Here is a 22,010-nt window from a genome sequence, read left to right as displayed (position 1 = left end):
AGTACCACCTCTGCAGTTTTTAATGTATTGCAGATTTTTTAATGTATATGGGCAAAAGTTGGGTCTTGTGAATTTTCAGGTTTTTGTAATTTACATGTACTTCGTATCTATGTGGTTAATACATAGATGAAATAATTTGATGGTTTAATAAACATTTTCTGTTTCTGCATTGGCAGGCGGACATATACAATAGAAAGAAACTCTTCAGAGGACTAAAAACCTGTAGCAAAAATAAAGTATTTCTTCTTAGGTATCTCTCTTAAATGTATCATTAAATATTATGCTTTCTATATTTTACTGTCTATTTAGTCAGTTTGCCCTGTCATGTTATTTTAAAATAACTGAACCTGCATACTGAAGAATGCTAACATTAGACATGAGATACAATGAGCCCGTAGCTTCTGTCTTAGCTTCCTACCTTCAGCTGTAGCTGAAATTGCCTGGGCTGGTGGGAGGAGAGGGGTATAAGGCAGCAGCAGCAGAAGCCCAGGGGCAGAAAGAGGCCACTACAGAGATTCAGGAAAGGTAAAGGGGAGAGGGGAGAAAAGAAGTAGCAGGGAATGAGGAGAAGGCAGAAGCAGCAGCAAACAAAAGGGTTGAAATACACTCCACCAGACCATAGGTCTCTTTTGCTTGGAACATCAGGAAAGCACCATGTGTTCATCTGTATATATTACAGTAGCCAGATTCAAAAAGGTCTAGTCTTTAGAGCAGAATGCTATTCAGTTCACAAGCACGGTTGTTGCAATGAACAGGCATGACGAAAAGCTGAAATGGAGACTGCAACAGTCTGGGAAAAGACACCAGAGAAGTTACAAAGTAGTGCCCAAGCAGGCATGTCCTGGACTTGACTTACCGCTGGCCTTCACCTGACACTGTGGTCAGATCTCTTCTGCTTTTGCGACTGGAACACTGTGATGGATGTCTAAGTTTCAGCCATTTACTTGATGAAATAGCCAATGCTATTTTTGCTGCTGGGGCCCCATCAGCTTGCCGTGAACTCATATCTTTCCATTCTGTCCATATACAAAACTTTGTGCTGCTCCCCTTGCCCATAGCTGTGTTTCTTGCTTTCATCACCAGCGTATTGCTAGCGATAATGGGCGTAGCTGTATTCAGGGTTGAGGGTGCTGGGGCCTTTGTGTGATAAGAGGTACTCATCTCATATAAAAGGCTTTATTGTTATTTCTGAAGATAACTTACAACCAAATGATCCCTTCTACAATGGGTAATCAGCAGCAGAAAAACATTTTTCTTGGTGTTTTTATGTATCTGACAGAATTCTACCTAAGTTTGGCTGCCCTTTCAGAGCTAGCGCAAAAATATTTTTCCAAGTACTAGATATCCAAATAAATCAGGGAAGGAAAAATGCAATATTACGGCCTTGCATCACTCTGGAATGACTAGCAGAATTTGGTGATGTTTTCATGTAGGGAAGTCCTCACTTCAGAAACAGCATTAGCATTTCAAAATGTTAGTCTTCCACTCTGTATTATCTCCCTTCATTATAAGAGGCTGGAGCCACTACCTCCTGAACTCAGACACCGTAACAGATTGTGCAAATAGGCCAAATGTACTTCAGTGTGCTCTGAAGAGTCCCCTTTAACCACTGTTGAAGATGGCTCAAGCTTAGTCTGGCTGGCTTTCCATGGAAACATATTAAGGATGCTCACACGGTCTGTTAGTGTGGCTCACTTGGGAGGCAGCAACTCCCTAAATCGTTTCAGTTTGTTCCACCAGAGCGCATTTCTCTCAAGTCTTGATGCTGTGTATTCATGAGGTCAAAACAAGTGTGAAGCCTCAGGAGCTCTGCAGTGTCTCCCCACAAATTCCCTGTGTAGCTCTGCACTTTCCCACATTATTCCTTCTCCTGAGGATGAAATCTGACACATCAGAAAATCCGGATCCCTTGTAATCGTTGAAAGGTTTACTGCTTTCCTTAAAGGTTCTGGTGTGATTATGGTGGCCTTCTTGTTATCCAATGTGTTTGGGTATAACTTGTTGTATAATGCCACTGTAGTAGCATCATCTGCCATGATGTTTGCACCTCCTGGCTTGTGCATTCACTTTAACATTCCAAGCGGTTTATTTTTTAATCTTTTGAGGGTACTCTGACCACAACAAATGTCTTCATCTTATCCTTCTTTTGTAATCTGCACATCCAGCAAAGCCTTTTGATGTATGAAATGAGAATTGTGCATGGGCTTTGTCCACCTTGGCTATCTGTATTAACATGCTTGACCTAAGTGCTCTAAATGAAATAAAATGCTTTTCAGCTTCATCTATATTAAGCTACAGGGTGCTACAACAAAAGATTAATGGTTTCAGCTGGCGCGCTGACAGGCGGAGAGGGGTCATTACTGCCCTCTTGTTCCAGACAGAATTCCTTTCCTTGAAGAGAGGGTGCAGTCCTCAGGCCTCCTGACAGGTTGATGTAGAATTTATTTTCTTGGCAGAAATAATACTCAGGATGGAAACTGGCGTGTATTGTACAGCAAATCTTTTGTTTCTTTCATTTTTCTTCAGTTAAAAAGGTTAAACATGTTTTCTTAGGAACCTTAAACTATACTCATTCATCCTAGAAATAGAAACTGTTGTAATACTAGTAGGTAACTTTACATTTCCTTTCACTGCTGAACGTATAACCCATGGTGGAAAGACTGGTTTGCCATCTCTCAGAATAGCATATTGTGTATTGCATGCTAACTAGCTCTGTTATAGGATGGGGAAATCCTAAGCTGCTTTCTTAGGCTACTTTTAAGGTATTTCCTCAATTTTCCTTTACCTTTTAAAATTTCTCACATAGTTTCAGGACATTTTCCATTACTTCCTAAGTAAGGCATAAATAAAGAATTTGAAGAAACATTTCCAGAAGAGAGAAACAGTTAATGACCCCTGATTCATTACCTACCTGTTAAAAAAATTGTTTTCCAATTAAAAGTTGTTTCTTTTGACACCATATGGTCATTCTAACATCTGATCATTTCTCCTATAGCTGTTTCCAGTCCTTATGAAGAGCTAAATATGCTTGATCCAGTAGAAGAGAAACTTCGAACGCAAATTGAAGAAGAAAAAAAAAGGTATTACTTCTGCCTCAAACTTCTGCCATCCTTCAGAAGATAAATTGTACTGATAGTATATTCCAGTTACAATTCTGCACACACAGCTACCCTCAGGGTTTTCTCTGACATTTTCAAAATGTCAGCTTTTCGGTTCCCTAATAGTTTTTAAATTTGTGTATATGCTGTTGTTTTGTCTGTAAGATGCCACAGTACGTGAGCGGGGAAAATTTTATGCTTGGGCTGATGACTAAAAGTAAATAAAAATAGCTTAATGTCCTCCCTGAGGATTAGTGTTAGAAACTTGTTGTTCCAATCCGAATATATTGTGAACCTTTTTGGTTGATTCAGAAATATCCTGCCTTCTTTGACCTAAGGAAAACCTTTAGGCTATACAGCATTGACTAAGTGTAAATGATAGGCAGAATATGCATTGGTTAACCAATCCTTGCTCTAATGTCACTGTAGCCAGGAGTATAAAAGAAAATAGATGCAAGGAAATAAGTTCTAAGTAATTTGCTAGCATTTATGTAATGTGCAATATGTGAGGGAACTTCTGGCTGTTTCATACTACTGGTAAATCTCCAACTATATGTTAGCCAGGAGGCCCTGTTAATGAAGCTTCCATCTGAAAGGGGAATCAGTATCAGCTCCTATCTGAATCCAGGCTCTGGCGACCAGTTGTTTATTAATGGTAACATGCTGAGAAATCAAAAGGAATAATTGATGTCTTTGATTGAGCCTGGATTTTCATTGTTAATCAATAGTGATCGCACTTGAATTTCACTAACTTCTCTAGTGAAATAAAAGCTTTGTGGGATAAGTTTCTTGTACTTACTGCCCAGTGAACCTCTTACAAAATATAAGATCTCTCTTCCTACCATCAGTCTGTGTCCCCTGCATCTCTGATTATTATATATTCTTTTATAGTTGAAATCTGTAACTGTTCTAGGTAGGATAAAGCTTTGTTCAGATATGTGTTGGAAGATCTGTAATACACTTTTCTTCTTCCTGTATTAGTTATAAAGCAATGTTCAATCGCTTGAAAGGGCTGAAGGTAGAGATTGAGCACCTGCAGCATCTTATGGCAAAAGTCCAGATAAAGTTGCAAAAAGACTTCGAAGTCTGGTGGTCTGAAGAGGCAATAAATCTACAGGTATGAAATAAATTTGTATTTCTTCCATTTTCATGTAAATGTAACATCTTCAACCATTTCTTAAAGAAGTAGTTAACTGAGTAGATAGAAAGGTCTATGAAAGATGGGATTTTGGGCCTGTCACCTGTGCTTATGCCAATGTAAATCAGACAAAGCTAATGTGAATTATACTTGTATGAAGCAAACCCAAATGAAGCAAAACCCTTGCTTTCTGCTCTATTTTCTGTTTTGACATTACCCTAAACAACTTGATTGAAGCCAAGAATGGTCCCAAAATGCTGAAAACTCTGAAGGAAGATAAAACAAATAGAGAAAATTGGAAAAAATAATATTTTTTACTGCTAACAAAACTATGTTTTCATCAGGTTTATGACGTGCGTATTAGAAGATGGCAGTCATAGCTGTAATATGGACAAATCCCAGCAAACATAACTGGGTTTTATCTTCCTTTGTTTGCAAAGACTCCAGTAACCTTTCAGCTTTCCCAAGCTCCCGGAGGGTCAGTATTTCTCAGCACAGAGCATGTGTCCCCTCACTCTCTAGCTGAGGCCCACCACTGCCATCATTGCCTGTTTAAGAACCCAGCAGAAACAGAGTGCTGTAATTTAATGACTTGTGTAAAAAGAAACTAAAGAAATATCATTTTAAACAGTGTAGTAGAAGTTCGTAAGGCAGTCAGTCTGAAAGCTACGCAGTTTCACAAACACAGGAGACAGTACAAGAGGGTCCTGAGAGGGAACAACTGAAACAACAACGTAGCTTTCTTATGCTCCCCTTCTGACACTTTTAATGTCTTCCAAGTAATGACATGGCATCTCACAGCAAAGCACTGCCTTGAAATGCACATCAGCCTAATGAAAAAGAGTGCTGAGTGCAATCCATCCCATATCATTTATTATTAACTGGAAGAGAAGATTTACTCTTTGGGGAAAATTTGTTATAAATAAAGAATTTTTTAGATAGTATTTTGTTTCATTCTTATGAGTAAATATTTAAACTGTATTTTTAAGAAAACAGCCTAATGTAAGTACGGAATTTAACACAAGGAACTCAGTTATCCATAAAGTGCCACCTAACTAGCTTAACTTCAAGTTATCATTGCAAAATACTTTTCCGGTTAAAATCCCTAACCATATTAGTGGCAAAGAGGATAATGTTTTAGTCACCCTCCTGTCTAAATATTTAGGCTTTTCAAATCACTGCAAGTAATATTCTTGAATCCACCGGAACACAGTTTTCTCCATCCCTTAACAGGAGAGGTCCAGGATTCAGCCTCTCATGATTCCTCAGTAGAAGATTAGAAAGCTGGAAAAAATAATTGGGATTGATTTGTTGGATCTTGACCTACCTATACATCTGAGCTCCCTAAGAAACTCAAATCGGCGAGCACGTGCTGATACATATTAAAAACCTGTAACTTGAGCTTAAAAATACTTGAACCAATCCTAAACACTTTTCTCTTTGTTCAGAAGTGTTTGTCCAAGTGAAGAAAATACTGTGTGATTCAGACTCCATGTTTTCTGAATGAGTCATTGCCTGCCTTGGTATTGCTGAGACCTGTAGGCCAATATTAATCACTCTAAAAAAATCCTATCCTACATAATTTTGTTTTTCAATCTAAACCCAGCAGGAAAAGCCAGAGATGGTTAGATCACCAAATACCACAACTGTTTGTCCCCAGTTTATCAAATCCTCGCAACATCTATCACCCAACAGGTAAATTGGTCATTTTTCTCTTCCTTACTTACTTAGAAGAAAATGCAGTTTTAGTAGAAGTGCAGTTCACCAGATGCTTTTGCAAATCTCCCACTCAAACACTGCCTTTCCAGTTACAAGAGAAATAACTGTGTAGAAAATGAATTTTTATCATTCGGTTATTTTTCAGTCATATTGAAGGTAGCTTATTGTAACTCAGTTCTTTTGACTTGTTGGTCTTGGGACCCTGGAAACTTGTCACTAGGTCATATCACCCATGACAGATGGCTAAGAAAAGCAAGCCTATTATCAGTCAATTTTGTTAAATAAGAAGACTATATCTCCTTTGGAATATATTCAGGGGGCTGCAAACCAAAAAAAGATTAAGAAGTTATTTAATATATAGCCTAGATAAATTTCCTGTTGAAAAATGTCCTGGTGCTACATTTATGCAGCATATTATTCTGCAATGATATGGCATTTGATATTGTAAAACACTGGTGCATCCTCTACAGCAGAAAAATGTAGTCATCTTGGTTGTTTCATCATCAGTCTAATTTAAATTTGCAGTAATAGATCTTTCATAGCCTTCAAGCAAAGTAGAGTGCGGGAAAACACATACCTGAATGTGCAGGTTTCCATATTCATTGACAGTAAATGGAGGTGTTCTCTCTCCTTCCCTCTTCCTCTCTCCCTCCCCACCTCTCTCTTAGCTCTCTTTTTGTCCCTCTCTCTCCCCCTCCTTCTCATTATACAGGTACTCTTTCTCTGATGAGTGGCTTTACCTACAATTTTATAACTATTCTTCATAAATGATGTTTCCTGCTTTGCAGCAAACTTAACATATCCTACATACCATTAAATACTGAATACTGGATTTTCTTAAAACCGTAAAATAGATTCTAATTTTTATTGTAACCTTTCGTGTATCTATAGTAAATGCTTCATAATCAGAACAGAGAAGGAAATGCATAATCCTCTACAGTTGTCTAAAAAGGCATTTTCAGATGTCTGAAACTGATGAAAATTTACTCTAGTCTTCTCTACTTCAATTCTTATTCTGTGTTCTCTCAAGACTTAGGCACTATTTGCTGTGCAAATGGCTGGCAGGTTTTAGGCCTAATTTGAGCTGTTAATTTCTGGTTTTAGGCTGGAGGTTACTTGTCCCACAGAAAACCTGATGGAACAGAATGTGAGAGCATCTTTGGTCTAGCTTAGCACAAAGTCAGCCAAATTTGTTAGCTCCAGCAATCCATGACTGTCAGCCTCTTTAACTTTGAACTAAGGACCTCTTGCACAGCCTCTCTGCCCCTTTGGTCTTGGGAACAACAATTTCCAGCTGGTGTGCTCATGCATTGCTCAGGAGAGTGATATCTTTTGTAGTCTAAGCGAGAATTAAAAAGAATATGTGATAATGCCCAGGCACTTTCCAGTGCAATGGGAGACTGGCCTCCAGGAGCAGTGATTTCTCCTTCCCCGACCCTGGCTCAGAAGCAAAATTGTATAACTGGTTTCTTTCTAATTGTCTTTTAAACTGTTCTTTCAAATGCTTTTACCATTTGTGTTTATTGCTCGAGGACAGGTCTCAGAAAAGTGTGTCTAGCATTTTGAATAGAATGGGGGAAGGTGCCTGGTTGCTTTCAGCTGCCAAGCTTACTTCAGAGTCCTGTACTGCTCCATGTGGTCTCTTGTGAAAAATCACGTTCTTTACAATGAACAATTTGTCTGTGTCTAAGTAATGGACATGTTGACTGAGATTGACTGGATGATCCTTGCATACATATCAGAGACCCAGAACATTCATCTTCTTGAACTTAAGTTGTAAAGGGACTCAGGATGAATATAGTTTTGTTTTCCCATCTCTATCAAATTTTCTTGCAATGATTGTTTGAAGTTAACTACTCTTTCCTCCTTATAGTTCCAGATAGCTGATCTTAGTTTGTGCTAGGCTGTTTAAACATATTTTACACAGATACGTTTCCAGTGTGATATATATGGAAGTAGAAACACTATTTCTGCTTTTTGTGAGACAGGAGCTGCAGGCTTAACATCCCACTGTGCATGAAAATTTACTTTTCCCCCTACTTGAGGCAATAACATTTTAGAGTAAAAGTTTCCAATTTCACAGGCTTTAAAAGTATAACACAGTAGCATATTTATTTCCCAGGATTTCTTTGACCCCAGTTGACACAGGAACTTTACTTACCAGTTCCCGTGATTGTGTAGGATGAGTTCAAGCTACAATTGCTCCCCTTGGTTACATAGTCCCGAGACACAAATGGCTCTTTGTTTCTAACTCATCTAGAAATCAACAATCTTTTTCTCTGAAGTGATATTGCTGTCTTCACCCAGCAGAATAACTGGTCACAAAAGCAGAAACGGACATAAATTATATTTGATATAATATGGTGTAAATAAAACCTGTTTCCAAGATGGAATTCAGTTCACAGGTGTGTTCAATAGATATAAGATCTAAAATTCAGCAGGCTGCATGTCAGAAATCTAAGACTGCTGTTGACAGAGTAAGTATGCAGTAAAACCATTCAGACAAACTCCTGAGTGTGAATGGATATAAATACAATCTTCAGGATTAGAAGTAATAAATTATCTGTCTCTGCATATAAAGGATAAAGGTATATTCCATAATCTTGCTTGAGTTTTATTTATGTGTTTGAACAAAATCTTTCGATCACCTTCTAGTGCATGATTCATATGAATTGTTATTGTTTGACACACCTTAGTCACGTTAGCAAAGAAAATTAAGCCTTAGGAAGGGAATGCGATAGCCTCAAATTGTATTTTATATTAAATCAATTTATAACCAAAATAACAGAGAAGGGAAGCTGGTAATCCTTTTGAGGCTTAAGAAGGATACACACATATAAAAGGCACTTGATTCATGGCCAAACATGTCTCTTTTTCAATTGAAAAAAAAATGGCTGAATTGTTAAGTGTTGAAATGAGTCTGTGTTAATAAAAGAGTTGAACAGAGAACATTTCTGCCTTAGTAAAGTTTGAAAGCCATTGGCTTGATGCTACTCCCACTAGAGTAAGAAGCAAAACATTGATTTCAGTGACCACAGAGCTGAAGTGAGGGAAAGGGTGACATAAGGGTTATCAGCGGGTTTGGGATGAGAAAAAAACATTTCTGTATAGTATGGTATAGTATGGTAATTTGTTGAATAGGTTAACAACTATAACAAATCTGATACGCATAAAATAACTGAAACCAGTAGTTTGTATTTGTAGAGGCTTAGACTCATGCTTATTAACCTGTTGAGTAGATTCAAGAGGTTTCCAGACTATATTTATCTTTGCATGTGTCCTTCATATGAAGGTTGCAGAAATATTAAATCTCATCTCATATGAACATATTACTTAAAATGAAGAACAACTGTGCAAAGTAGAGAAAGAATGACCCGTCTTTCAGACAGAAAAGGGTCTAACCAGCAATCCCATAGTCACATTACAAACAGAAAGGAAGAGGAACTTGAAATAACCATCAAGAAGTTATTTTATTCAAAAGGAATACTTAATAAAATCCCTCAGACTTGAAAGAGAATACCCTACTTGTCCATATTATCTCTGCCATAAAGCTGTGGTAGCAACTGCAACTCGTACTGAATGTATGTTTATACCTCTTAATGGGTTCCTGTGAAGTCTGCAAAAAGTCTTAAAATGAATGTCAGGCTTAGCACTCCATGTCTACTCCACTTCAGAATTCAAGCACCATGTTTTGTTCATCCTTATATAGTCATCTCTCACACTGGCTTTAGTTTAAGAAATTCACCAGATCCTCGTCTGTTCAAGTTACTTCTCCCACTGAATATTTAATTTCACTAGTGTTGAACTGTTCTTGTATTCCCCTTGAATGAAGCAAGTGTTGGATAGTTACTCAAATCTTCTGAGAAACTTTGGATTTTTTTCCTTCTCTCAGAAGGAATGCATTCCTTTTTAATGCAGTCAGATCTTTCTAAACCTCACTCATTCCCTTTTACTGAATCTCATTTGTCTTGTTCCAGCAAGCCCCATAATATGTTCAATCTCAGACTCCTTGGGTCTCCAGCTTGTTCTTCAAAATCTTCCTGCCACTTTCGATTCCCTCGGAGATATTTTCAGATAACTTGTCATATTCTTCTGATGACTTTGAGCATCAGATTTTTTAACATTTATTGTCCTGGATTGTGAAACAAGCGAAATGTTTCCATATTTTGCAGCATTTTCTGTTGTAATATTTTTTCATTGCTGCCAATTTTCCTCAGTGCTACGTGATGATAAAATATAATCTGGGAGTAATGTCATTGATTAATGACATTTCAAAGTTTTTCACATTCTGTTGCTAACAATTTAACTTGAATAATTTATCTAGAATTTACAAGTTAGCTGAAATTTGATTTTGTAACCAAATACTAAAATGCTTAGATTTTGAGCAGCTAGAATCTTGCCTGTCTTTACACAGAACATCTGTTCACCACACATCCAAGGTTCAGATGACTGGAGAACTGCAGCTGAGGGTGTTTTAACATTGTGAAGGTTGCACACCTTCAAATTTTATGCTTTCCATTTTCATCTACCTGATTTTCCACTTTTTTTCAGCTGGCACGTCAAGCATTCATACCATGACACCCATCACCTCTCCAGCTCCTCTACCCTATATGCTTGATGGAGCTGGCCTGTCCGTGGGACAGTTGTCTCTGGCCCTTGTGTTCCTGCAGCAAGGGAGACACTGCCACAACACTGTGTACATCTCTGTAGCTGCTGCCCCATGCCTGAGTGAGGCATATACCCCCAACAGATGATCCCTCAATATAAGAAAGTTTCCCACTGGGTAAAACTTCAGGTGCTAGGTTAAAAAAGAACTGAGACATATGAAGTCGACAGACTATCTTTAATCTCCAGAAAATGCAGGAATTTTACTGAAGCTGTCAGGAAGCGGTGCTTTGAGACTTCATAAATTCAACTCAAGGAAAAATCAGATAGATTCAAAATAAAAGTGGGAATTGTACATTGTCAAAAGAACCTGAATGTTAGAGCTTAAGAGCCAGACAAAGACACAGACTTCTACACCTTGTACATCCATCCAAATCCAAAATGGTGATCCAGAAGTGCGTATTTACACATTACAGAAATGTTGGTTGGAAGGCACCTCTACAGACCAACCTCTTTCTTGAAGGACTGTCCTCAGTAAATCAGGTCAGCTATGGCTTTGTCTGGCTTTGTCGAGCATCCTGAGATGGCCAGTCCTTCAGGCTTAACACACAGAGAGGGAGACCATTACCCCACCCCATGCTGTCATAATGACTTTACATTAAATTTAGAGCAGTAGTAGCAAAATTTCTCATCTTTTCTCATCACTGGAACAGCATCTAACATTCAGATGAAGGACAAGAGTCCTGGCTTCTGAGAACAGGCTAGGAGCAATTTGCATCTGAGTGTACAAACCACAGCACAGCAAAATTACGCTCTTTCATCCCCTTATGATTCAACGTATCTTGCAGTGCCATAGAAACATTATCAGAGCTACAGTATGAAGGATGCAAATTATCCCCATACAGGCCATCCCTCTGGCCTAGGGATTAGAGGAGATGTCTCTGGGATACGTAAAACATGGATTTGAGTTCTGCCAAGCCAAGGGACTCATTTGTTAGGTTAGTACTCTAATTGTTAACCTCTTATATGGAAGCAGCTTTTTGAGTCATTACAGAAAACAGTTTTAAGCTTCCTTATAAATTTCCTTAACTTGCAGGACAAGAGTTTGTATCCCACAGACAAAAATGTCTGGCTGTAACCCCACAGGCAGAGGGTGGGAGTTTAAGGTCCATCTCTGAGCACAGCAATGTTACTTTCCTGGATATCACCTTACTCAGTCTAAGGGGTTTTTTTGATACCACCTTCCTCAGGTGCCCAGTTCTCCCAGAGCACTCTAAGGCAAGTTTTGGCATATTGTCCTGGGCCCAGGAATCCACTTGAAAGTGAGATCCCCAGAGGTCAAACCCTGCCACACCTGTAGAGTCTAGGTTTTTTAACAGATCTGGATCTAAATCCCCTTTAAAATGGGGGTTTAACAATTTTGGAGAATAATTTTCATTTAAATTAAATGGGAAAAATTAATTCAAACATATAAACTACTGCAGCTTAAAAATAAATTACTTCAGCTGACTCACAGTATTTAAAAAATTATACATTCTGTTCATGGCGAATGAAAAGCAAAGCACCTTATTTCAGTGAAAAGAAAGCAATGAAGAAGGATCATATTAAGTCACATTACCTTACATTTGTTGCAGGCTAAGAACAGAGTCATGGACAGTTGCTATGGTTTGGTTGATGTGTAGTGATTTATTAAACCGTGGTTATATGACTTGGATGCCAAGGTATCTCAGGGCACAGACACAGAGTCCTTTTAGAAAATTGAATTTAAGACCCTAAATCACTTAGGTTTTAAGAAGTGCCAAATGAATGGAAAAAATGTTCAGGAAATCCTAAAGCAGAACTATAATGTGAAGTTCCCAGATATTGTTAAACCACATAATAGGTAATAACATCACACATCCTTTCTAGCTCTTGTAATATGTAGGTGTAATAAAGTACAGAATATTATTAACGTTAAATATGGTATCGCTCTCGTTGAATTAGGCTGAGTCTTGAGGTCATTTTAATCCATTTAGGCAGGTGCAAATGGTATGGGACTTGAGGAGTTAAAGGGAAACATTCAGTAAACCTGGAGCTGTTCATTTGAAAATGACTTATACTCTTGGGCACAATATCTTCTGCAAAACTGAACCTGGCACAGTGTAATACAGTAAAATTTTAGTAATAAATTTCTTTCCTTTTTTGAGTTCTCTGCCAGAAATATCAATTCATCAGCCAACAATGAACAAACTACTGCAGCGTTAGAAAAGCAAGACCTTGCCACTCCTGCCATCTACTGGAAAAATCCTAAAACTGAGTAATTCAGTGTTTCCACTCTGTCTAAGATTGGCACCCGCTCCAGCAGCATGCACAACCCCTGGGGAGAGGAGAGTCCCTAGACATCCCATGGCAGAAATCTGCCTTTCTGGTGGAGAGGTTCCTTGATAACGGTATCTGCAGGGACAGGAATGCTCAACAGCTGTTTGCAATATATTTGGCTGTCATCAACAAGCCACATCCCAAAGTCCTCACTGAGTTTTTATCCAGTCTCCCACTGATTTCAGTAATAATTTTGCCTGACTAAAGAAAGAATGGAAAATGAGCTAAGGCCTCACTTGGCTAGTAGTCAGTTTAGGAACTAAATATATCATTACAAAACGTACATCAGATACATCAAAGTGCTTTACAAGCCCTGCTTACAAGGCAAATACTAAAAGTATAATCTTTATGAGCTTATTTGTCATTCTTTCATAGCTGCATTCTCTACGTAAACCTAATCATCACATGGATTCAACTGAAAATTCTCTTCCACTAAACAAGTATAGATAAAAAAAAGTCTTGAAAAACAGCTTCTTTGTAGTTACTTAGCATATATTAATATTCCCTCTACTCTTTCCTTCATTTCTGCTCCCGTTCCAGTTTTTCAGAGACCACAGGAGTCAGCCCTAATGAAGATCCAGCTGGGAAAAGCAATCCAATCACTTCTAGTAACCCTACTTTAAAAACAAGGTAAGAAGCGTACCTGGGCTATTCAGAGGAAAAAGCAAACCAGTAAGGAATATAATGCCTAGATAACACCCTATCAGTCTATTCCACAACAGTCTCCTCGAAAAACAAAAATAAAACTTGCAGATTTTCCTCCAACTTGTAAAACGCCACCAAAGATGTCCCATAGCTTTACACCAAGTAGCTGCATTATCAGCATTAAGGAGGTGATTTCTCATTTGGCCTGAGGCTTTTTTTCCCATGAGCTTATGAATTCGCATGACTATGTCTTCTCAGCAAGAGAAAGGGGCTCTGAAAGAGTAAATAAAAACATTAGAAAGGAAGAGAGATCAGAGTATGAAAGTATTGCAGAAAGCAGGAACTACGCGGAGATTTTTTTATTCCTGTGATTTTGTCCTTAAAATATTTTGAGTCTCCCACCTACAAATTACTGTAGTAAAATAAAATGACACCAGTAGCCCGGGCATGTCAGGCTTGGCAAAGGTTACATGTCATGCTTTCTCAAAAGAGGTACTGCTTTGTGAAAATTAGCTTAGCAGGTTAAAAGAAACTACTTTTTTTTTTTTTTTGACAGCTTCTCTATTTTTTCTAATGTACTTATTTCCATGTTCTTTTCCCCCGTCAAAACATCATGCCAAGTCAGTATATTTCCAGAAGTTACATTCTTATTGTTCTCAACAGTTCTGGCTATTAAGGCTCTTAGGAAAATATGGTTAAGTTACTATTTTTCCTACTGCATTAGGAAGAACAAATCACGAGGGTTTTTTCTTTCATTTTCCAAAACCATCAATTTCTAGAACAGAAAAAAACATGGAAAATTTCATTCCCCAAAATCAAATGTTTTAAATTGCATTTGTGTTTAAGAAAAACAGAAGAAAAGGAGAAGATAAAATGGAATTTAGACGGTACCTTCTCAAATATATTGTGTAGTTTGTATTTTTTATATTGTTGCTAATCAAGTGAAAGTCAATAAGAGAATAGGCCTTTACTGGTATTCTGAGATCACCTTGTAAATCACATAAAAAGAGAAATTTTATTATGTTCATAGCCATTTCCGGAATTTTTTCCAGAATTTTGGTTCACCAATTCAGCAAGTGAGGACTTAATTAGCAGCATGAAACAAGGATATCAGACTTACATTTTATGTCAGGCACAATTACATTCTACTGCAATAGTCTGTAGGGAACAGTGGAAATAATTACAATTACAAAGGTAGGATACGTTAAAAAAAAAAACCTCCCTTTAGTTCCACTTGTCCTTCCATATTGTAATTTTTATCACTATATTTCTCATTTCATCATTAGTGCTTGATCTTTATACAAGGCTATAGACACAGGGCTGAATTCTTAGCTGATTAGAATAGCTTCATTGTACTACATCATTTTATACCACTGGAGGCTCTGTCAAAAGCAGAGGTAAGTCAATGATTTAATTGCATAGACACAAGATCTCAGCTGGGATTGGAGACTCGGCAGCACAAAGGAGCTGCCCCTGTCTGCAAATGTCATGAATGTCATGTGGTTGTTTACTTCTAGGCACGTATGAAAACTTAATTCTCTTACAGTAGGCAAAAATACTATTGATCTGTTCAAATAAATAGCAGCATTTTTTCCTGAAGCAGACAAACACGTGGCATAGTCACATCCATCATTTCTTTGGTAAACACACTATATTAGGCTTTTCCGCTTGGCAGTAAGTCTTTGAATCAGCAGTGAAATATTTTTAACCCTTTGTGAGCAGTTTTATAGCTGATAAGTATGTAGCCCTACCAAACTAAAAAAAACATTGGCTAATCTTAAGAATATACATAAGAGAATTAAGAAACCCTGAGCTTGATTCTCCTCTGAACTGTATGGTCTCTAATAATGTCCTCCATGCTGAAAAAAGAGAGGAGATAATGAAATAGAAAAATAACCTTCTTCCACAGTTGGGTCCACAAGCATACTTTCGTATTTCAGGATTCCACCAAGTTCAAGTACATCTATTCCTCTGACTGGAGACAGCCAGGCTGATGCTGACATCCTAGCTTTCATTAAAGCAAGACAGAACATCCTGCAAAAGAAAGGTAAATCCTGCCAAAAAAATAGGAAGCCAAACCAAAATCTCCAGTATGGCATTTTAAAGCCAAAATAGCTTTATTCCACATTTATACTGACGCAAGTGAGAACTGATTCTGGCTTAAGTTATATTACATTATGTTCTCAGCCATTCTAAACACTTGAGGTTCTTCACATATATTTATTTTAGTAGCTCAATGCTGCAGTGTAAAACTACGCAGGCTGTCGGTTTTTATCAGCCACCAGCAGTGAAGTTTCTGGGGCAGGCATGCAGCCTGCACACTGTATTTCTTTACACTTAAGTAAATGCATTTGAATGTGGTTTCTTGATGATTAAAATACTTCCAAGATTTTCTATGTACATTTTCTTTAAACTGGCCTGGTTTTCAGCTGGTACAAATTTAGCTGTAACAATTGACGTCAAATAAAGATTACGCAAACGATTGCACTGTACCCTACCTCATGAGGCAGACTGGCCCACTGTGTCTGGCAGAGTATGCCCTTAACAGGTATTTCACTATATCAAGGTCTAATGAAACTTTCTATGGGTATTTGCCACCAAATCAGGTACTGAGAGCAATCACAGGTAGGCAATAAAGTTTACTCTACAGTGTAGATAAGTAGAATTGGCAGGAAGCAGAAAGCAATAAATACACAACGGTGGCACTGCAAGGTAGCCTAAAAGTAATTCATCATGATAAAGAAAAACAACCTGCGATTTTCCTTTTTTTTTTTTTTTTTTTCTTTTTTGAACAATAGTTTTTAGTGGCAGCAACCAATTAGACAGAAGATGAGAGCAGTAGTGGTTACTGAAGCAGTAACTTTCCATCAGCACTTGAGTGCTGATGACAGCATTATTCAGCAAGCTATCAGCACCTGGCAGATGGTGTTAGCACTACCACAAAGTGGGGTTTTGGTATCACACTGCTTATCAGAAAACTGTCAGGTAAACACACAGTGGCTGAAAAAACAGCCTCCCTACACTCATCCAAAGCAAACACTTAACATACTTAGGCTTTGGGATCCCTTTTGTCTTTATTTAGAAAAGCTGTTGTCAGGTTTCTTCTGCAAATGAAATTAAGTTGAATTTATAGGCAGCTCACCAGAGGAAGGTTACAGATAAGCGTCTTACAACAAACATTTCAGGCCTTTAGAAGGTCCAAATCTGACTCATTCTGTGCAGTATAGTAATCTAACTAACAAAAGCACATCTTGTCCTGTGATCATCTCTTAAATCATAGCATATCAGGAATGTCTCCCTCAAACGCCTTTTCCATCCTGATTGTTCTTCAGCCACAGACTATTACCTAGCATCATCCATCAGTTTCAGAAGGGACTAGGCATTATCAACATTGACAACTATTAGACCCCAAGTTATAAAAGGTATTGTTGCAGAACAAAGGGCAGTCAACACTTTTAAAATGGTTCTGAAGTCCAGTTAGACAAGATGAGCTATATGCTGCCCTAAGTAGCTGAAAAGGAATGGAGTAGCATTTGGTCACCCTGGCAGTGCGGGGCTGGATGACACAACCAATACCTAAGCATAGGCAGGGGAACAAAAAGTAAAGAGGCTTCACAAGTATGACTGGCATATTACAAACCTGTAGGGACCTGACATCTCATGGATAAGAGGCAGCTCAGCAGCAAGTTGTGGGAAGGGTTTGGAGTTGACATGGCAGGTAAAAGAAGGCTTTTCTTCCTTGGCTGCATGTGAGGAAAGGGAAAACCTCCCAGATTTGAAGGATGGAGCCACTAATAGCAGGAACCATTGATCAAAAAAAGTTTGTAAATTCTAATTTAGCAAGATGAAGGAGTACTAATCTATGGATTAGTACTACTAAGGAAGTACTTTGTGCTTCAGCACCATAGTGAAACTTGAAGGCGTTTATGAGGCGCAGCAGTAGCCTTTCTAACTGGGAGAAGAAAATGGGCTGAGTGACTCCGCTATTTCCGTATCTGTGATAGCGTTATGTGTTCACTTTTCCTGTGGGCACATCACTTCACTCTTACCTGACTTGTTTCTAGACTAAAAGGAGATGAGAGGCACAGTAACTGCTGTAGTGGTTATGCATCAGTGGCTATACAGTTTCCAATAGCTGTTGCATCCAAAGCAAAGGAGAACTGGAGGGTTTTCTTTTTGGGGTTGGGGATGGGGACTTGGTTTTGTTTATAAAGAAAAACTATCAGTGGTAGAGTAGAGTTAAGCAGAGAGAAAGAGTAGAAGAGGACTGAATACTTTTGGGGAAAAAGTTATGTGTTATCAGTCTCACTCAGAACTTTTCTTCAATAAATTTCAAACACATACAAAATAAACCAGAAAGAAATTATTTGCCCAGAGCCACTAATCTGAGTCAGACAGCTTCATATAGAAGCTAAATGTGCTGAGTCCCAGTCCAGTGCTCTGTTGCCTCCCTCCCTGACTCTCCTCAGATGGTCAATAAACATTTCTGCATGTGCATGCAAGTGTATTCGCTCCCTGCATGATTATTACATGCAGAGTGCCCTGCAGGAAACAACAGAGAAAGCAGAGCCAAACCAAAGTCTGCGAGGCCTAAAAAATGTCAACATACTTACTGCTCTTTCCTTTATTGATCCTGACCCTTTCAAACTATTTTATCAGTATCTTAGAAGCAAACTGAGGGCCCCACTTTACATTAGCTGGGGGAAAAAAACGGGATAAATGTGTGCAGAAGCCATCAGAGTGGAAAATACGTTTCATAAACAGAAAGCATGGGAATGCTCAATATCCTTAGTGACAGTAATGCAGGGGAGGGAATGAGAGGTCTGAGAGATTACCTCAGGGTTTGTAGGTCGTTACCATTTGCTTTCTAAACAGAGAGGAATTAAAGCAGGTACTTTCACAGGGGCTTTCTGGGGTTGTTAAAGCATTGTAATAACTACATTGGAAAGCTTTTTACGAAGGGCTACTCTGCAAACATATGCTTTTGTTGCCTTTGTCTTAAAAGTTTTTAATTAAAAGATCTTTGGTTTTCTCCTACCTTTTTTTTCCTCCTTTCTTTTGTTATCTTCCTGAAGTTAATTTTAAAACTGACAACACAACCTGAAATATAGTCTAATGTATTCTTTATGTCCTTTCAGGCTTGGGGAACAAATGACATTCTTGTTGAAGTCCACTATTTCCTTTTAGAAATAAAGACCTTTATTCTTTGCCTTCCTCTTCTGTTTAGAAACAGGTATGAATAACTACTTTAGATGTACAGATTTAATTGTTAAAGGCATAGAAGTGATTCGTCTTTGACAGCAAAATCCATTTCTCCAGGGAATGATATTTGAATATTTGCACTCAGTATCTTCAGCTTGCATTAAGTAAAACTAAAACAACCAATCAGGAGTTTGCCAAATATGTTTGTTTATTGAGAATTCATTGTATGTTTTCTAAATGTTAAAATTATCTAATGTATTCATTCTCTTCTACATCTTTAATCTGGGAACACTTGTTACCACTGATGATGGTTTTGTTTGCATGGATTTGCATAAGGCTTTACTAATTACATCTAGTTGGCATCCAGAGGTGTCTGTGCAAAGATAGTAGTTATCTGGGTTACAAAAGTCTATAAAATTTCATTTGAGACCTTTTGCTGACTTTTATTTTTTTCCCCAAGAAATAGAGAAACTGAGATTCCATTGTAATATGAAAATAAATTTTTATTAGAAAGTAATTCTAGAGTTCAAAATTTCCCAACTTTTTTTTTATTTAAATACATTGTGTTGTGCAAAATATATACCCTCCCAGAATATGCACGTTTCAGAAGAAACAATGACACTTGATAGGCTTAAAGTAAAACAGGACAAATAGTTGTAAACCACAAATGAGATGTGAAAATTTAAATGCAGTTATATATTGTATACAACATACCTTCACTATTGACTCGATGCTACTTTATGGCATAATATCTCGTTATGCAACAACTTTTTTACACATCAGACTAAAACACATCAAAAAATGCAATGCAAAATACAGTCTGTTTCTCTGAGATCAGAGAGGTGGGAAAATCCACAGGTCTTCCCCCTTTTGTATGTCTGCTTTGTTGGAGATTATATTAAAATGTCCTTCTTCTGCCAGAATCTTTACCTGTCTGTCTGTATTTTTCTTCTTCTTACTCTATTATATATAAACACTGTATTAGATATACACTGAATTAATGTCTATATAGCTTCGTTGAGGAGTGCAGGGCCACCATCCTGCCTCCGTCAAACCCAGCTAGCTGGGGAAGAACCAGAGATTCCAAACCATTTCTGAGCAGCTGTCTTTTTCAGTTTCCATTAAAATCCCCATTATGGTGAATTTATTTGAAGGTGGTCAAAGAGAAATACTGGAACAACAGCTCATTTCTTTTGACATTGAAGCATTTCCAATACCTTTCATTAACTGGTAAAGAGAAGGATCTCAGGTATGAGATATATATCCTGGTATGATCTATGTGACACTGCTACTACTTGATGATTACATATTCAGTGTTTTGTTGTCTTTGCCACATATCTAGCTCACAGAGAGAAAAGATTACTTGTTTTCCTGTTTCAAAATTCTCTAGCCTTTTTTTACAATGTTGTAAAATTGGTGTGAAATTTAATCACTATCAGCAAAGTAACACCAGATTGGAAGAATTGTCTGAGATTAAGAGTATACCAAACACATAAGAAGAGCTTGGACAAAAGTGCACCCAATAATAGAAAACCATATAAATATATAAACCCATATAAATAAATATAAAGCCTTTCTCGCTTCTTTTGGAAATGATAATACACGTGGACAGAAAAAATTGCTCATTCAGTAGATAATAGTCTTAAGATGTAAAGCATACACTTTTTTTAAAAATTGCCTGCAGTCTTCAAAGGATGCCTCTTGGGTTCATGGAAAAATTCAGGTTTGAAAGGACCTCAGAAAGTCTTTAATCCCACCTCTTGCTCAAAACAGCATCAGCTATGAGATCAAACCAAGCTGCTGAGGGCTTTGTTCAGTCTGGTTTTGAAAACCTCCAAGGATGGAGACTGCATAACCTTTCTAAGCAATCTGTTCCAGTGCTTGACTGCCCTCATCATGAAAAAAGTTTTTCCTTATGTCCAGCCTGAACTTTTGTTTTCTCTCACAAGCCACACTGTCAAAAGCCTGGCTCCATCTTCTTGGTGGCTTTCTCACAGGTGTTGGAAGGCTACTGGGTTTCCTCTCTAAGTCTTCTTGTCTTCATAAAAGCACTTACTGCTTCAAGAATGTTTGGTTGGCTGCAGATGAACAAAGTTACTTGGTTTAATAATCTATCTTCATATAATTTCTAGATTAATTTGAAATAACCCAAGCATTTACCACACTGAAGAAACAATCAAAGGCCCACATTTATAATGGTCTTGACTCCTGCCTAAGCCACCTGTAAAACAGTATTGCTAAGCATAGAGATTCTCATGCATATCTGACTCCTGTCTATTTGTGGTAATATCTAGCTGTTGGTTGGTTCAATATTTATATGGTAAATACAATTGATTTATTATCTCCAACCAGAATAAATCCAAATATCTCTGTTGTGGAGACTTCTTGGGGAAATAGCTCTACAGTGCTAGATATCATACAGATATTTCCAGGATTAATTTGTGCCAGAAATTGTGGATCATCTCATTTCTTCTTTCAAGGCATTTCCAATCCTTCTATATAGTTTATTTCAGGAGAAGATAGACATCTGCTGGTCTTCTACAGCAACATAGCTTCTGGGAGGATCAGGATATGACCCAGACTTATAATATAGGCCAAAGAGTCTGTTCTCATTTGTGCTGAATCTGCCAGGGATCTCCACACAGTCTGGAACCACACTAGTGAAACCTTTGAGCTCACCAGCTTTTGGCTTGGGCTCTTGTCTCTGTTGTCATCACTTCCTGGCCACTGCAGTTTTCCAGAGAGCTCCAAGAAGAAAATGACATAACCTTACGTTTCTCTTGCTTGGAAGATGGACATGCCTAATTCAATCTCCCTTTTTCACACCTGTGTTTTTTATGAAAGAGGTTTTGTAGTGGAATAATGAAGTTCACACATGTAACGGTGGGTATATATATATTGTAATAGCTTTCCAACAGATTTCATTGTTCTTACCTGGTGTAATCAATCATCGAATGCAAGTGGTTTATGTCAATAATATAAACTGAGAGCCCTTCAACATAACAAAATGTTAAGATCTTACCAAATATCCAGCTGGTGAATACAGATGCCAACAAGATGAAAATCTGGGAATGCCTAGTCACATATAAGATGTTTGGTAGCTCTATATAGAATTTGTTTGTCTTTTCAAAGTCCATTTCTAATAACAACAGCAATCAAAATTCTGTTTTCAGATGATTCATATGAACCACTTTTATTGTTGTTTAATTCAATGTTAAACGATCTTTTTCTAATATTTTTTCTGT

At 37.8% G+C, this 22,010-nt stretch overlaps 1 protein-coding gene across 1 annotated transcript in view; it reads left to right on the top strand.

The window, feature by feature from the left end:
• KIF6 (kinesin family member 6) overlaps positions 1-22,010 on the top strand; it is a 173,383-nt gene that overhangs the window by 150,129 nt on the left and 1,244 nt on the right. Inside the window, exons 17-22 of the mRNA XM_009880465.1 lie at positions 2,996-3,080; positions 4,080-4,217; positions 5,839-5,931; positions 13,459-13,548; positions 15,504-15,610; positions 16,033-16,169. Of these exons, the coding sequence (XP_009878767.1) occupies positions 2,996-3,080; positions 4,080-4,217; positions 5,839-5,931; positions 13,459-13,548; positions 15,504-15,610; positions 16,033-16,169 (650 nt within the window). The remainder of the gene's footprint in view (positions 1-2,995; positions 3,081-4,079; positions 4,218-5,838; positions 5,932-13,458; positions 13,549-15,503; positions 15,611-16,032; positions 16,170-22,010) is intronic.

This window comes from Charadrius vociferus, unplaced genomic scaffold, assembly GCF_000708025.1.
Source record: "Charadrius vociferus isolate BGI_N301 unplaced genomic scaffold, ASM70802v2 scaffold62, whole genome shotgun sequence".
NCBI lineage: Eukaryota > Metazoa > Chordata > Aves > Charadriiformes > Charadriidae > Charadrius > Charadrius vociferus.
Note: the sequence above shows the minus strand (reverse complement) of the source record. Positions and strands in the feature narration are given on the sequence as shown.